At 43.2% G+C, this 17,905-nt stretch overlaps 3 protein-coding genes across 3 annotated transcripts; all 3 read left to right on the top strand.

The window, feature by feature from the left end:
• Positions 1-1,365: 1,365 nt before the first annotated feature.
• On the top strand, positions 1,366-4,037 carry LOC310791810 (aquaporin FA-CHIP-like). The gene is made up of 4 exons (XM_083653484.1): positions 1,366-1,766; positions 2,543-2,704; positions 3,114-3,194; positions 3,549-4,037. Exons 1-4 carry the CDS (start codon positions 1,404-1,406, stop codon positions 3,723-3,725), a joined length of 783 nt encoding a protein of 260 aa, XP_083509610.1. The 5' UTR covers positions 1,366-1,403; the 3' UTR covers positions 3,726-4,037.
• A 2,329-nt stretch (positions 4,038-6,366) lies between these two features.
• Positions 6,367-8,036, top strand: LOC310792338 (aquaporin-1-like; the record flags this gene model as incomplete). The annotated part of the gene is made up of 4 exons (XM_083654060.1): positions 6,367-6,729; positions 7,336-7,497; positions 7,671-7,751; positions 7,845-8,036. The coding sequence occupies 4 exons, from the start codon at positions 6,367-6,369 to the stop codon at positions 8,034-8,036; spliced, it is 798 nt and encodes a 265-aa protein (XP_083510186.1).
• Positions 8,037-9,085: 1,049 nt separating this feature from the next.
• LOC310791809 (aquaporin-1-like) lies at positions 9,086-11,252 on the top strand. Its single transcript, XM_083653483.1, has 4 exons — positions 9,086-9,453; positions 9,996-10,157; positions 10,786-10,866; positions 10,968-11,252. The coding sequence occupies exons 1-4, from the start codon at positions 9,091-9,093 to the stop codon at positions 11,157-11,159; spliced, it is 798 nt and encodes a 265-aa protein (XP_083509609.1). The 5' UTR covers positions 9,086-9,090; the 3' UTR covers positions 11,160-11,252.
• The last annotated feature ends 6,653 nt before the right edge of the window (positions 11,253-17,905 follow it).

A 17,905-nucleotide genomic window follows, 5' to 3' on the forward strand; every position in this document is an offset into this window, starting at 1 on the left:
AAAATAGAGCTGGCTCACAAACCACACGTAGCAGCACAAACAGCCCGAGACAATAGAGTAAATAAATGACATTCCATGACGTACAGTAGACGTACAGTATGTCTTGTCCATTGACTTGGCTGACGTGTGCGTATCTACATGTCGATGGCTGTCTCTTTCTGTAGTCGTGCCAGTCCTTAACGTGTGCTGCTGTCACACTCTGTTTGAGTTGGAGGTCAGGTGCAACAGGCAGGTCACTTCTCAGAGTTGATGTTTTACCCTGCTACAACTTTTACTCTACAACATCCTTCATAAGCAAGTCAATGTCCTTCCTGTTCACTTGTTGTTGCTACATGAGATGTAGCAACTAGTGTGGATTGGTCCCATAACAAAATCAATTCTACTAAATCTACTGTTCTGTGTTTTGCTCTTTGTTTGTCCAGTCATATGCAAAGCATTTAACTTCAACCTTGTTTAGTTTGTCAGACAAATTGATCAAATCTTAAGCAGCCTCTATTTGCTTGTTTTTGGAACTAACCAATTCCAATTTCTTCCAATTTGATCCAATATAGAGACACTGTACTGGCTAGAATAGATACAATAAACTCCTTTATCTTCTTTTTTCCCCCTCAGCCCCTTTCTCTGTCTCAAAGGGTGTTCCTAAGCTCACTTGCAAGATGTCCTTTGAGGGGCCGACTCAGTCTTTGTATAAGCTTAGAAAAGCTTTTCAGTGGGAGGAAGGGTGAGACCTAAAATGACAAGAATATCAGGGAGGTTGTCTGTCTTCTTCCCCGTGTGCTCCTCCCAGTGACCAATTTGTATTTAAGTCCATACTAAAAAAAAACACTCAAAGGTGGTACTTTTAACAATGTGGGACAGAAATAAATAAACTGGGACAAAATCCAATTTCAAATGTGACATCACTCTAATTGATTTAAATAAGTGTTTGCTGACTCACAACTTACAATCAGTAGCACTGCAGCTAAGCTGTACATTCCTTTTTATGAATGGAAATTGTATGTCATTGGTACAACTGTTTCAGGACCCAATTCCCTCACTCACAAAAGTCCAAAGAGCAGAAAGCGGCACACACAGGGAGGCGCAGGGAGAGGGGCTGGAGGGCAGGGAGAGGGGCTGGAGGACGAGGAGAGGGGGAGGAGGACGAGGAGAGGGGGAGGAGGACGAGGAGAGGGGGAGGGAGACCGAGAGAGAGGAGGGAGAGAAGCGGGAGACCAGCCTTTTGGATTTCTCATTAATTCAGTGTGGCCTTCCCTTTCACTTTTTGAAAGCCCGCCCCCGTTGCCATTATCAGCCCCGGCCATATATATGCAGCCTGTTGCTCTTGTTGTTTGTGAGTACACACACAGAGGGGACCACCGCCAAAAACCGCACCGCACAGCCGGACCACCAGCCTGCCCACCACCATGAGAGAGTTCAAAAGCAAGGCGTTCTGGAGGGCCGTGCTGGCCGAACTGGTCGGCATGACCCTGTTCATTTACCTCAGCATCTCCTCGGCCATCGGCAACAAGAACAACAGTGACCCGGACCAGGAGGTCAAGGTGTCGCTGACCTTCGGACTGGCCATCGCCACGTTGGCCCAGAGTTTAGGCCACATCAGCGGAGCCCACCTGAACCCCGCGGTCACCCTGGGCATGCTGGCCAGCTGCCAGATCAGCGTCTTCAAGGCCGTCATGTACACCGTGGCCCAGATGCTGGGCTCGGCCCTGGCCAGCGGCATTGTCTACGGAGCACGTCCGAATGCCACTACTGCACTGGGGGTCAATGCTGTAAGTGAACCTTTTCATATCGTGGTCGTTGATGATAGGGAGCACTTTAGTTTCGCCACAGTGCCAACTAGAAGTGTATTGGCTTGCAATGTGATAGAAATGGTACATGTATTTAAAGTGCATTCTCTAGTCCGAGGTTTAGATGCAAAGAGAGGGAGACTGTGAAGTGTGTCATGCGTTGAACTGAAAAGTGTTAAGAGTTGATACTGTTTGTGCGGTGCTTTAGACTTATTCTGTCATTGCTTAATTGGATGCCAATGATACACAAATATAATGCTGCCATGATGACATACTGTAGGGCTCCGGGCGAAAGCATTTGACAAACATAAAACGTGTGATGTTGAATCGACTCCTGACTTGGCAAATATTAGATGTTGCAAACTGGGAGTGTTGTCACTCCCAAAACACTACTGTAACTACACATTTACTTCGAAACGATCTGTAATGAACACCCACAGCTGTCAAGTCATTCACTTGCTGTGGTGAAATTGTAATCCCTCGTGCTAAATCAATAACATCGATCAAGCTTTCCACAAATGAAATATGAATGAATATGAATATGAAGCAATCTGGCACTTTAGAGCCTCTGCCAAATTGCCGTCAGACTTCTCTGCCAAATTAGGAATTGTTGCGATGAGCAGAGTTGGGCTTGTTGCCAGCAGCTGGCTAAGTGGAGAGAAACATCCATCTAGCCGATGCAGACGACAAACTGTTGTTGTGTTGGACCCCCTCCCCCCTCCCCCCCCCCCGCCCCCCTCTCCCCCTCACTCTCACAGCTCAACGGTGTCACTCCCAGCCAAGGCGTGGGTATAGAGCTCCTGGCAACCTTCCAGCTAGTGCTGTGTGTCATTGCAGTTACTGATAAAAGGCGGCGTGATGTCACCGGCTCCGCCCCCCTCGCCATCGGCCTATCAGTCTGTCTGGGACATTTGGCAGCTGTAAGTTGAAGTTGCGCCTTAACAATCATGCCCTGTGGGGCCTTTTACCCCCAGCAGCCGTTTTGTGTCTAAACGGCAGGAAGTAACACAGGTGCACGCAAAACATAATGACGGTGTCCAACCTCCAATCCATTTAGGTGTTCCAGTGCCGGGGGGGCGCTCGTTAATGTTTTGCTTGCACCTGAGTTACTTCCTGCCTTTTGGACACAAAATGGCTGAGGTGAAAAAGGACTAATGCAGTATCATGTTTACACTCCAGCATCATGCACCAGCAGTGGACACCATGGAGAATCTCATGGATTTTGATTGTTTCACCGTATACCTTTCACCCCTGCCTTAACATATTCCACCATGTGACCATGTAGCTGATTTTCTCTCTATTTTTGTGTCTCTTTGTTGCTGACCACAGATCAGCTACACAGGCTGCGGCATCAACCCTGCGCGCTCCTTTGGTCCAGCTTTGATCATGGGCGATTTCACAAACCACTGGGTAAGAGAGGGGACCCCGAGCTCGTACACTTTTCACATACCTCACATTTTTGTGTCTGTGCCATAACAGGCCAACAACTCCCTAACCCACATGGCCTCCTTTATAGCTCAAAGTTAATCTGTAATAGTTTCTATTGTTTTATTATCAGCTCATCAAAGGTGATATGAACTTGACTGGAACCCTGGAATCTGTGTGTCATTTCATTGAATGAAATGACACACAGATTCCAGTGTTCCAGTGTAATGATGGTGGGTGACACAAGTGATTTCACAAGTGATTTCTGGATGCTTGCTTACTGTACATCGTGTTCACCAAGTGTTTATCCAGGGGATTGATGTGAGTTCTCCTTTACAGGTTTACTGGGTGGGGCCAATGTGTGGAGGCGTGGCCGCAGCTCTCATCTACGATTTCCTCCTCGCCCCCAAATTCGACGACTTTCCCGAGCGTATGAAGGTCCTGGTCAGCGGCCCGGTGGGAGACTACGACGTCAACGGAGCCGACGCCCCGACTGTGGAGATGTCGTCAAAGTAGCGCCACTCAAGCACAGCCATGCAGTGTAATAGTCCTTGTCTATACTCCTGTACAAAAAAACTATTGAATTTACTTTAGGGTGTCAGCATTTTATTTTTTTTTTTTATTTTTTATTTTATTTTTTAATACCAATGAGGATTTCTATTGTGCTAACGGGTCAGTTAGTGTCTCGTTTGTTTTCGGCCGTACCCGCCACTCAAGTGGACACAGTGAGGTGTGAGCATCTTGACAGAGCAGCTTTCTGATCAATTATTTCCCATATCAGTATTCTATGTGAAGCTATTTGTTGTTGTTTTTGTATACATATTTCTAAGTGCCTGTATAACTTTTTACTTCTGATGGATAATATATTGTGTGTACACTTGTCTTTCACTTTTTTTAATAAAACACTTGTTAACAGTTGTTGCTCTTGGCATTTTCGTGTTATACAATTTCCCATAATGCTTTGTGCAGTCAGTGCTTATCTACAGCGCAGAATTATAAATGTCTTGAAAATTATGACTATGAAAACAGAAAAAATAAAACAATACTATCGGAATACATGTGTTAGCTGACTAAAAAGAGAACGTGAAATATCAGTTCGGATGACCGCAAATTAAAGTATTGGGGAATTGGTTTATGTGCTGCCCAGAATGTTCATGTTTGGAATGTAGAGCTTCATCATCATCATCAGTACTTTCTCCCCAATGTCATGTTGCATTACTGTTCTTCCTTCCTGTCAATTCTCCACCCTTCACTCCGCTATTGTTGCATTTGCATCCTCACGTTAATTCCTCATTTCATTCCTACACATTTCCCTCGTACATTCTGCACCTCTAAAATAATCAACTCCAACCTTATGTCTGTTCTAGCATCTGTAGCAAAGTTTGCTTTTTCATAAACTTTTGTTAACCACAGACTTTATTTAAAGCATCTAACCAAAATCCCCATAATAGAAATCTCATTGACTTTTACATGTAAGAGCTGGAAGTGCTGACGTCCAGGTCTTCCTGTGGTATCTCTATAGGATGGATAAGCATTATTACCACCACAGTGAAAGGCGTTGGTTTGACAGGTTTTTCATTCTGACTAAGTGACAAAAAGACAAGAAGCAGCGTGACCCCTGTAACCTGCCTGTTCTTTGAGTCAGAAACAGAGAATGGGAGGCTGGTTTCCTTGTCAGAGTCCAAATGGTCCCATTTCCCCCACTGCGGCCTATGACCGAGGCCAGCTTCAATGCAGCCAACTCTGCATGACGACACACTCCAAATAGAATCGGTGGATTGAAGAATGTGAATGACATGTTGAAAGTGTCCTGGAGAAACTTGCAAACACTTGCACGTCCTTGGGTCCCCAGCAAATACACCCACCAAGAGTGTATTGCCGATCTGAAGCACGGTGCTCGAGATGCTAACGACACACAGATTTATAGTTGATTTGTATTTATATTTGATTAATAGTTAGATTTGAAAAGAAGAGAAAATACTTCAGGACAGCACTCCAATAAATCAATTACTTATTATTGCCGCACGGGCCAGATGCCCATTCCTCAGTGTGCTATTTGGTAAACTCGCAGGTGACTCTTATTAGTAATGCACATTATTATTCATATCCACATTACTTTAGGCCTACAGCCTAAGAATCGGATCGTTGGTTCATGTCCTCTGAGTGTTGGTTGTTGTTGATATGTGGGATTTCTTTGTAAGGTGCTGTCCTGGAGTATTGTCTCCTCTTTTCCTGTAATTTTTTAGCTGACCCACGATAGCGAGGCAGCTCTTGATTTAATTTTTATTACAAATATTTCACTGCAAAAATAAAATAAAATATTTAAAATTATATAAATTTCAAGTGAAATGAAAAGTTGCGTGTATAAAGAGAGGATGTGTGTGTGGAAAATAGCCTACCAAGCAGTAGTGATGTGTGTGTGGAGAATATCCAAGACAAAAATTGATGACCTTCACATTAACACCCGCCCAACTTTGTTGTCTTTTGTCGTTTTGTTTTGTTTTGGGATGTATTTGTAATGGGATATGTCTGTGTTTTCTTGTGATGTCTGTCTTTTACATGGGTTATTACTCATAGGCTTACTAGTTTATCTTTTTGTTCTAAATGAATAATGATGATGTAATCTGTGAAAAATAATAAAACTTTCATTACAAAAAAAACAAATGATATATATGTTCACACACACACACACACACACAGTATGCTGTCACACAATGGCCCCCGCTTTAGACAGAATAGGATTGAGATGAATGTAATTGTAGTTCACATAATCATCTGACAAGCATACCCTTTTTATGTCTTCATTTTATTTTCAAAAACTATCGCAACTCACTAACAAAAAGCCTTTGCAGAAGGTCTACAATTCACCAGACACACACAAGCCTTGTTTGTTCTATTGGTGAATTTAAAGGCAGCACCACCTCCTGTTTGACTGAAAGGTACCTGTATAGAAAACAGGTGGATGTTGTTCCCACTGATTGAAAGCCCCTCTCAACTGTTTCTAATTAGGCCTGATTCTTTAAAGCCACACACATGCTGCCCGTTGAGAGGATCATTCACATTGGTGCACTTGGCTTGATGGTGGGACCCACATTCTGCAGAGGCCTATGTTAGTCTTGGTATCCAGCACTGCCCACAAACCAGTCTTTTCGCAGTCATGTCAGAAATCAAAGCGTGGGCATTCTGGAGGGCAGTTCTGGCAGAGTTGCTAGGAATGACTCTCTTCCTCTTCGTTGGCCTCTCATCTGCGATCGGTAACAAGAATAACGAAAACCCTGACGAGGAGATCAAAGTGGCATTTACGTTCGGCTTGGCTATTGCTACATTGGCCCAGTGCATAGGTCACATCAGTGGGGCCCACCTGAATCCTGCCATCACCCTGGGTCTTCTGGTCGACTGCCAGATGAGTGTCCTCAGAGCTTTCTTCTACATCGTAGCGCAGATTTTGGGAGCAATGGCTGGCAGTGGTATTGTGTACAGTATCAGGCCAGAACACACAGAATCACTTGGCGTTAACAAGGTAAGGTACAGTCCAGTGTGAGTCTTATATCTAATATGCAGAGTGATGCCACGTGACGTGTTATGCAGCCTAATACATGGTGTTTCTCAGCAGGCCTGAGAGGCATTTGGCTTAAACTTGATTATGTTCATGTAAACTCAAAACACTTAAAAGTTTGTCTTCTCATCTGAGACTCATCAGGTAATGTTGACAATAAGCTGTTTAAATTTAAATGAGATGTGTTTTGGAGCTGTCATGCAACAAACGCAGGCCTTCACTTAATGTGTATTTTGATCAGATAAAAAGCTGTCCTGCACACTAAACTTGCTGAGCTCTGTATCAATCAAGCAGTTATCAGATTGCTGTGTGTGGTGGAGCCTACCTGCCTTTTTTAATACTACCTGCCTTTTTTAATACGACCTGCCTTTTTTTTTTTTTAAATATGAGGGTTCTAATTTAGGTGTGTCGTGCCTTGCTGCTCTACCAGCTCATCCAGGAGCTGCAGGAGAGGGTTGTAGTTGTAACGTCTGCCTAGACACGCTATTAAGCAAATTCTTCAATGTTTGATCAAAGGGAGTAGTAATGGACAGGGAAGAAACTCAAGTGTTTTCCTGTGCTCTATTGTAGCTGTATGATATCAGCCCAGGTCAAGGTTTTGGTGTGGAGTTCCTGCTCACGCTCCAGCTGGTCCTGTGTGTTATAGCCGTCACTGATAAAAGACGTGCCGATCTCGGTGGCTTTGCCCCCTTGACTATTGGACTGTCGGTCGTGTTGGGCCACCTTGTAGGGGTGAGTAAATCAAGTCATTTTTTTCTTCTCATTGGTAGATGGGTTTATCCTTCTTGTTGTGGCCAGACACAATGGTTTTGGCATGAACATGAGTTGAACTCATAATCACCTTATTGCTGATGTGCAGCCAGAGAAGGCATCAAGTGCTCTCTTCCTCTTGACATTGTTCACAGATAAGCTACACAGGATGTGGGATCAACCCAGCTCGATCGTTTGGCCCTGCACTTATTCAAAGGTCTTTCGATGATCATTGGGTATGTAATGTGAGCTAGAAGCCATTTTTTACGTAAAAGAAAATGCAATTGTTAAATTCGCCGAATTTCAATGTCTTTGCCTTCATTGTTCAGGTGTACTGGGCAGCACCATTGAGCGCCGGGCTGGTGGCTCCTCTGCTGTATAACTATCTGCTGCTGCCCAGAGACGACCCCTTGAGTGAACGAGTCAAAGTCCTGTGCTGCTGGAGCCCGGATCTGGAAGGTCAACTTCAGGAGCCGCTTCTGGAGGGAGACTGGGAAAAAGCGCGAGGGGCGGAAGCTTGAGGGAAACTCTTCAGTATAATACTTTTTGTACCAAATAAAACTAATTTCAAGATTTACAGTTTATTTCTCAAATTTTGTTCACAAAGTTGTCCTTTGCCAAGATAAATAATGCCTCCACTTGACAGGTGTGGTATATCCAGATGCTGATTAAAAGGCAGATTATTGCACAGGTGTGCCTTCGGCTGGTCCGAATAAACGGCCACTCTAAAATATGCTGTTGTCTTAGAACACAATGCCACAGGTTTTGCACGTTTTGAGGAAGCATGCAATTGGCATGCTGACTGGAGGAATGGCCACCAGAGCAGTTTATGAAAAAACATGGTCTCCAGCTGAAGGCACACCTGTGCAATAATGCAGTTTAATGAGCATCTTTGTCTTACCTGTCAGGTGGATGGATCATCTTGGCAAAGAAGTGCTCAATAACCAATTTTAAAATTAGTTAAAGAAATTTGAGAGAAGTTAGCCTTTTGTGTGCATTAATGCACGCAAAAACAAGTGTTGAGTTTTGTTTTGTTCAGTATACATTACATAATTATATGGAATATAATATGACTTATCTACCGCTTTTCTAAGTAGGCTACTCAAAGACACTTTAAATGTTCTCTTTGACACCTAAAGTGATCAGCAGTAATTGCAGGTGAGATCCAAGCAGTGTTGCTGTCACCCAGTTCATAAATAGGCCATAGCCTAGCCTCAATCGCCATTGTGGTGATAGTGACTTAACAGACACTTATTTACATGCCTTTCAGTATTTGATGCATGATGTAAATGAATTGATTGCATTTGATTTGGATTTTTTTGTTTAAACTTTTTTGATTTGGGTTTGGAAATGGTTCCGACCTCGCTTTACAAGTGGAATAAGATGGAGTTCAATTATGAGTTTACCATGCGTTCTCAAGTCATGGATGGCCCCAACTGGTGTCACCACAAATGGTGTAAAACCTCTTTTTCCTCATTTCGTCTCTTCTCCCCTCCCCTCTGCACAAACCTCTTCACTATAAATACTCAACCGCCTGCATGTTGTGAAGCCAGAGCAGTCAAATGTGAGGCCGAGATGGCAGAATTAAAAAGTTGGCTATTTTGGCGCGCTGTTTTGGCAGAGTGTCTCGGTATGCTGCTGTTCATATTCATTGGTATATCTGCCGCCATCGGAAACAACGGCAACCTGGGTAGCGCTTGGGAGTTGAAGGTCTCGCTGGCCTTTGCGCTGGCCATCGCCACACTGGCACAGAGTTTGGGTCACATCAGCGGAGCCCACCTGAACCCTGCCATCACTTTGGGTCTTCTGGTCAGCAGCCAGATCAGCCTCGTACGATGTGTCTTCTACACCCTGGCCCAGATGCTCGGGGCCATTGCAGCCAGTGCCATCGTGTATCGGGTCAGGCCTGCGGACAGTGACTCCCTGGGCGTTAACGCGGTAAGGGGGGCACCCGTGTCTGATTTGACATGTATCTTGACCAGTGGTTTCTCATGGGGTCTGGGGACCGCCAGCGGGTCCTAGAGGGGGTTCCAGTTGGTCCCCAGCAAATTGATGAATTGTTAAACTCACCATTATTTCACTTACAAGAACTTCACATGATTAGAGAATGTAGTAGAATTACTATTTTAGTTTCACTGTTCTCTCTCTACCTGCAATACAGATAGGCATGGAATTCTGGACTAAATCATCTAACAGTAAAACAAATATTCTCAGATTTGGGTCCAAGCCAAAATCTGTCATCAAATTTGGTCCGTGGCTCTAATGTGGACTAAATTAGGGGTTATTGATATGAAGAAGGTTGAGAATCACTGATCTTGACAATGGATGGGAATCGGAACATTTGACTATTTCTTGAATTTGGGTAACAGCTGTTTTGGATTTCATGTAAACAGTGCCATTCAATCTTTCACCTAATATCTGTTTTGCAATTACCGGCAGGCTGAAGGTCATCCGTCTTTTTTCTTCTTCTTCTTTCACAGCTAAATAATGTGACTGTGGGACAAGGCTTTGGCATCGAGTTCTTTGCCACCCTTCAGCTGGTTCTGTGTGTGATAGCAGTGACTGATAAGAGGCGCCAAGATGTGACCGGCTCTGCGCCTCTTGCTATCGGCCTGTCGGTGGGGCTTGGGCACTTTGCAGCTGTAAGTGGAAGATAATCTCTCTCTATTCAGCCAAAACCGGGGTTACTTTTTGAGTGGCAATAGAAAATAATACTTTTGACTGCTACTGCAAGTTTAAGTGCACAGAAATGCACCGGTAATTACATTTCAAATATCGCCTCAAGGACATAATCATCCAAGGATTGTGAAGTATTACTGTGGGGGACATCTGCTTACGTGGAAGAACTCATGAAAGAACTTGTGTTGAAGGGTATCATTTCAACTGAAATAAGTATGAATTTACCAGGGTTAATCTAAATTAATTATTAATATTTTCATTATTAATCCACAATCCAAAGAGTCCAAACAACTTCAAGGTTTATTTAAAAAAAATCTAAATGCATACACCTAAGCATATCTACAAAAAATTAATTGGACATTCTGCTTGTGTGTGTGTGTGTGTGTGTGTGTGTGTGTGTGTGTGTGTGTGTGTGTGTGTGTATATATATATATATATATACATGTATATATATATATAATTGAAAGCACAAGTGCAGTGGCTGGTCTGTACGTGTATAGGCCTACAATATATTCATATAGTGCTGACATTAAATATTCAATGAAAATAATTTCCTGATGAGAATGGGAAACTGTGTCTTGCCATTTACAGATCAGTTTCACTGGATGTGGTATCAATCCTGCTCGCTCCTTCGGGCCAGCTTTGATAACTGGCAGCTTTAAGAACCACTGGGTAATCTTAACTTTTTTTTTTCAAAAGATTTTGTCAATGAATGAACAATTTGTGAATGAATCAAAGAAATACAATATATCCCATCTCTACTTTGATTGCAGCTGTATTGGCTGGCGCCAATGTGCGGAGGCATAGCAGCAGCTCTCATCTACGATTTCCTTCTGTATCCGCGGGCGCGTGACTGGAGAGCGTTCAAGAACGTCCTGCTTTATGGTGCAGAAGCTGAAGACGAGAATGAACGACTGCTTCGAGAAGGCGACAGCACCCCGGGGCCAAGTCAGTGGCCAAAATGAATCAAATCAAGTTGAGCCCAGACATGCAGTAAACATGTCGGTAATTGTTCAAATTTGATCCGTTTGCTGGTTTAACTGTGTTGCTTTGCTTTGTACAAGAATATTTTTTAATAAAGACCGTGATGCATGTCTGTTTTCAGTTTTTACATGTGACATACGTTTCTTCCTAAAATGCACAATGGAAAGTAAGGTCAACATGATGTTATGCACACTCTCCAGAATAACCTATTGTGTGAGTTTGGATCCTGATGACCTTGACATTATAGTGCATCACACTATATTATTCTATTCAAGGTATTTGGCGACAGTCCCAAACTTCTCACTGCAGTAAAACAACACAAGGATGTGAATCAGGTAATTGCACAGAGAACCGCTATACATTTTCCTGGAGAAAGCGAGTTTGATTAGAGAAGATTTGGACACTGGGATTTCCTTTTTGGCACTATCACAAGTATGTTCTTTCTTCATATACGCACATGGCCCCTCTCACATCCCGTTTTATGGCCCATGGGTATTTAATGGCCCCACACCCTGGGCTAATCATTGAATAACCATCAAATGACTTTAAACCCCAGAGCCTAACCTTTCTCAACCCAACCCGTATACTCCATCGCTGGCCCTTTAAATAGATGTAGGTTATTCTTAGCTGAGCCGCCAATCAATGGCAGGATAACCGCTGTGGTTGGATGCACATCCCCTCATTGAGCATTCCTATTATTCTGCTCTGGGTAAGATGATCATTACCGAAATGTTGTGTTATAATGGATGGCCTGCGAGGGGAACAAGGTGTACATTTTGCGATATTCATATAGTCCAACTTCCGTTCACTGTCTGCCACACGCCCAGGCGGGTGGTGGAAGTCATTTCAGCACTGATGGAAAACCGTTCTGATATGCATCACACGTAACAAATGTAAAGTGCAACAGTGTGCATAAATGGTAACCCTTTATTTTACAATGGTCCTTAACAATGTATGAACTATTTGTAATTAGACATGAACACCAATGTAATTACACAGTAATTACATTACATTACATACCCATACACATTACAGGCAGAAATGCCTTTCACATTAATCAATATTGCCTGTCTTTCAAGCTACGACTAAACCAAACAAAGTATCAATATTTTTTCCCCAAGTGTCTGTGTATAATAACAAAGCTACGAAGTGACAACGACATCTGACTGACATACGGTTATCCTCTCCAACTCCACTATGAAACTCACAAAGCCCTGGTGGCTGAGTGGTTAAAGCTGCATGCTTTGCAATCAGAAGTTCAGTGGTTCGAATCCACCACTGGGTTTTAGGAATCTATGTCCCAGGCCGCAGGTCCGGTACCATGTAACTACATATGAACTACAGTTGAATAGACTCATTCCATTTCACAGGTCCGGTACCATGTAAATACATATGAACTACAGTTGAATAGACTCACTCCATTTCACAGGTCCGGTACCATGTAACTACATATGAACTATTTGAAATTTAGAACACCGGTGTTTAGGACCTGTAAAATAAAGGGTTACCACACAAACAATTGATAGCGGCTGTAGCTCAGGAGGTAGAGCAGGTCGTCCACTAATCGCTTTGGATAAAAGAGGTCGGTGGTTCGATTCCCGCCTCCTCCAGTCTGCATGTCGAAGTATCCTTGGGCAAGATACTGAACCCCAAATTGCTCCTGATGGTGTGCCAGCACCCTGCGTGGTAGCCTGCCACCATCGGTGTATGAATGGGTGAATATACCTACTGATTGTAAAGCGCTTTGGATAAAAGCGCTATATAAGTGCAGGCCATTTACCATTTACCATAGCGAAAGACAAAACAATGAAGTGCTAATGGTGAGAGTTTGGACAGCCTGAGGGAAGAAGCTAAGGATCTGTAGAGTTTGCCAGAGGAGAGGAGCTGAAAGAGAGGGTGAACTGACGGAGCTGGAGGGCATCCAGGATTATTTTATCTCCCTGTCTGATTATGCATATGCAAAATATATAGACGAGGTAACTGTCTTTCATCACTTTTGGAGAACTCAGGAACTCAAGTCAGGGAGGCACACATGTCCACATATTTCATTACATTTATTAGCAATGCCTCAAAGAAAAAAATGTATAGGTATAATTAATCACCCTGTAGCCTATAACTTCCCTCCCTTCATGGAGGAATATCGTATCTATCTGGTTTATATTATTCCAGGCGCATAATTCTGTCAGTTTGTCATAAAACCGTTGCAAATTTAAAGTCTACTACTAGAGCAGTGGTTCTCAATGTGGGGTCCAGGGACCACCAGGGGGTCCTTGGGGAGGTTCCCGGCCGAGATGGGGACTTGGACTTGAGACTTGGATTTGAGTCACACTTAAGTCACACACACAGTGACTTGAGATGTGTCCTCAAAGACTTGAGACTTGACATGGACTTGAGATTTGGGACTTGTGAACAATCTTTATTTGTGTGTGTAATAACATTAAGGAAAGATCTAATAATAATAATGTCAAGTGTCAACTAATCCAAGATGATACTGTATGCTAATAGATAAAGGAGTGAGGATAATACAGTACATGCTTTGAATTTCTTAGATTTAGCTATGCAGTTTTCTAAGCAGTGTTCTAAGCAGACTGGACGCTCATCCATAATAGACTTGAGTCTTGACTTGGACTCTAGCTCAAAGACTTGAGACTTGACTTGGACTTGCAAAAATGACTGTGTTAAACTTCACCATTAGTGAATTTTAAAAGACGTCAACACAAAATCACATCTAACAATAAAAATGCTGTCAGATTTGGTGTTCAACTCAAATGGTTGTCCGCAGCTCTTAGTCTGTGGACTAAATTAGGGGTCCTTGATTTGAAAAAGGTTGAGAATCAGGTGTTTTTACTGTGCTGTTAGCATTAGCGCTGCAGGAGAGCTGTGCTGATGAGTTTCCCCTCTTTTATACTGTATGACATGACACTTCTTCAGCTGATTTGTGCGATGGATTCTCCGCGGCCGGTCACGTGACAGAGCCCAACATCTACTTCCTTTGTGTGCTTAACCCCCAGAGGTCACAGCATTGTGTTTGTCCTCAACAAAGTGGACAATGCTCTTTTTGTTGCCCACCGGTCATTTGTCTCCTGAGTCTCATCCTCTCATCCAATTAATTTGTTCTCATGTTGAGCTCGATTATTTGATTACAAGGCATGAGTGCTCAGTGGGCCTTTCATTATGCTTATCTAGAGAAAATAAACAACTGTGCATGGAGCTGCAGCAAACCTGCACCCCAATGGAATTTAAAATCCCTCTCCTCACCTACAAGGCACTTAATAGTCAGGCACCATCATATCTTAAGGAATTCATAGTACCTTATTACCCTACTAGAGCACTGCGCTCCCAGAATGCAGGCTTACTCGTGGTTCCAAGAATTTCAAAACCCTGTTAATGGGAAGACTTTTCCACGACACACTCTGAGTCATATCTGTTCAACATTCATGTCCCATTCATGCATGTTACTGACTTGGCTTCTTCCCGGAGTCTTCGTGTCTCCCATTCCTGCAGGGGCTATACTATGGAGGACGAGGATGCAGGATGGATCCTCCATGATCTCGATTCTGATTCCAGTGGGAAGAGACCCACCGCTACTATTACTAGTATTAGTCCTGTTTTGATTACAGTTGCTACCGTTACTACTGTTGTAACTGTGCGTTACTGTTACTACTGTTGTAACTGTGCGTTACTGTTACTACGCTCTTACTGATGATAGTTGTATTATTACTGCCACTGTGAGCTCTCTCTGTGTGTCTCTCTCTCTCAATGTCATGGCAGATGAACACCCACCACCAAGAGCCAGGTCTGCTCAAGGTTTCTTCCCCGTTAAAGGGGTCTTTCCTTGCCGCCGTCGCCAAGTGCATGCTCATGTTGGGAAATCATTTCAATTAGCACATGAACTTGCAGTAAAATAGCCGGAGGATGTGAGAATTGTTCCAATTGTTGGCTCTAAAATAAAGAGCCTGGTCTTCTACCTGCTCTATTTGTAAAACGCCTTGAGATAACTCGTTATGATTTGGAGCTATATAAAATTGATTGATTGAACTTACCAAGTGGCAAGTTCAATATTTAATTGTAATATTCAAAACTTTAATTTGGGCCGCTCCTCTGATTTGAGCGATTCCCCTCAAAATCAGTGCACTTTATTTGCACTTTAAAAAAAAACACACAATAGCAATACGTCAAAGGGACGTGCACCGGCTGCCGTAAAGCCCAATAGGACGACTTTAACCGTAACTCTTCACTTGTCTTTAACCCCCGCACCCTTGACTTGCTTATCTGCAACCCCACAGTTACTCAGCACACTCACTCCCTTTCTGCTTCTCCTCAGTTGTTTGGCACAACTTCAATAAACGCTGTGTCAGATGGGAGGGGGCCGTGGTCAGATATGTAGTGAGCTGTGGAACGGGCTGTTAGCTTGGGGCCAGATTATCATCGCAAGCTGAGAAAGAACTCTGTGTACGAGAAGCAAGGTGCCAATCAAAACTGCAGGGCAAAACACTTCTCGCTTCCCTCTTTGTCGACCACTGTGACCACACAGACGTAACGAAAACCATCCCTCAGCACTTTCTGGCTGATACTCCTGGCCTCCATTTTCACAGCTTCAGGTTCAGTTCACAGCCTGTGCAACTGTTACTGTAAACAGTTGTAAGGGCGTGGAAGGTGACTTGTCTCGGGGTGAGAGCAATTTCAGAGGTCAAACTGAGAGCCTTAAAGGAACAGTTCACCCAAAAAATGAAAATTCTGTCATCATCTACTCAGCATCGTGCCAGTTGAAACACAGGAGAGGTTTGCTCATATAACACACAGGGAGGTGTTATAGGCTATATTATTCTCCAAAATAACAGTCAGTGGGGACCAGTTCCAAAAATTGTAATCTACAAATCTCTAGAGCTGATTGATGCTGATACCAGTGGGAAGAGACCCACTGCTGCTATTACTATTATTAGTCCTGTTTTTATTTTTATTACAGTTGCTATCGTTACTACTGTTGCCATTGTGCATTACTATTACTATTTATGCTTTTACTTTTATTACAGTTAATGGTATCATATTACTGCCACTACTACTGTGCAACCCTGTGTGTGTGTGTGTGTGTGTGTGTGTGTGTGTGTGTGTGTGTGTGTGTGTGTGTGTGTGTGTGTGTGTGTGTGTGTGTGTGTGTGTGTGTGTGTGTGTCTCTCTCTCTCTCTCTCTCTCTCTCTCTCCCTCTCAGCCCAACAGCTCATGGCAGATGAACACCCACCACCAAGAGCCTGGTCTGCTCACGGTTGTCTTCCCCGTTAAAGGGGTCTTTCCTTGCTGCCATCGCCAAATGCATGCTCATGTTGGGAAATTGTTTCAATTGCCACATGACCTCGCAGTAAAATAGCCAGAGCATGTGAGAATTGTTTCAATTGTTGGCTCGCTGGTCTTCTACCTGCTCTATTTGTAAAGTGCCTTGAGATAACTCTGTTTATGATTTGGCACTATATAGACTAAACATAAAATGTATTGATTGATTGATTGATTGGTTGATTGGTTGATTGATTGATTGATTTATTGATTGGTTGATTGATTGGTTGATGGATTTGCAACAAATGTGTGATTGTTTTTCTTTTCTTTTTATTCTAAAGCACTGTTTCTCAAACTTTTTAATGTCAAGGACCCCTAAAACTGACAAAAATTAGACCACGGTACCCCATTCTTTTCTCCCAGGGTCCACCATCTGATGAGACTTGATTTTAGATGATTTTATTACAGAAGGTGTATGAGTGTATCAAAATAGTCATACATTCTGTAATTGTGTTATTTATTTATGGATGGAATCCTAGTGAAAATAAATTATTTACCTTTTTGCTGGGGACCCTGGAAGCCCCTTAACGACTCTCAAGGACCCCCCACTTTGAGAACCACTGCTCTTGAACAGGTCCCCATTGACTTCAGTTGTTTTTGGAGAAGGCTGCTACAAAGTTGTGCTGGCAACCTCCCTGTGTTATATGGACTAACACATTTCAACTGTATTTCTTTTTTGGGTGAACCATTCCTTTAGTGGAACTGATGCACAATGTTCAGATTGGTTCTATCAAAGTTAATGATTAATGTCACAGTGTAATGCCCTGCTGGTTCTAATGTACCCAACCACTTTTTTTTTAAGACTAGAGATCCTATCAGAGAATCCAAGCCATGCAGATCAGTACTGTTTAACTGCATGCACACATCACATGGGAATTGCGCACACGCACAAATATGGACAGAGCCACATATAAAAACAAACACAGACACACAGTAATGAGCTTCTGTTAACTCACATAAATCCTATGCCCACTGCATGCCAACAATTAACCTTAGCCCTGTCCCTCGCCTGACCCTATAACCCCTAACTTAAAGTTAATGACACATCCCACGGGCCATTAACTGACTGGCAATTATGTGGTCTGGAGACCTGGAAGCAAAGCTAACTGTCCACATTGAACCATATCATAGATCATTATGAAGTTAATGTAATGGAAGCAGTGATGTATTACCGAACGGGCCTACCGGGGCCACGCCCAGGGGCCCAAGATCTCAGGGGGCCCATAACTCAGAGCCTCTCCACAGGGCCACCGTGTATCTTGCCCAGGCCTGGGACCAAATGATCCCTTATATTAGGCCCCCAACCCTTTATTTTTGACAAAATGTTATGTTTAGACAATTGGGAGGATTATTGTGCTTTTGGCTTTAATTGAGTGTACCTGCACTTGTGAATCCTGTG

Source organism: Poromitra crassiceps (genome assembly GCF_964638095.1).
Source record: "Poromitra crassiceps genome assembly, chromosome: 17".
Lineage (NCBI taxonomy): Eukaryota > Metazoa > Chordata > Actinopteri > Beryciformes > Melamphaidae > Poromitra > Poromitra crassiceps.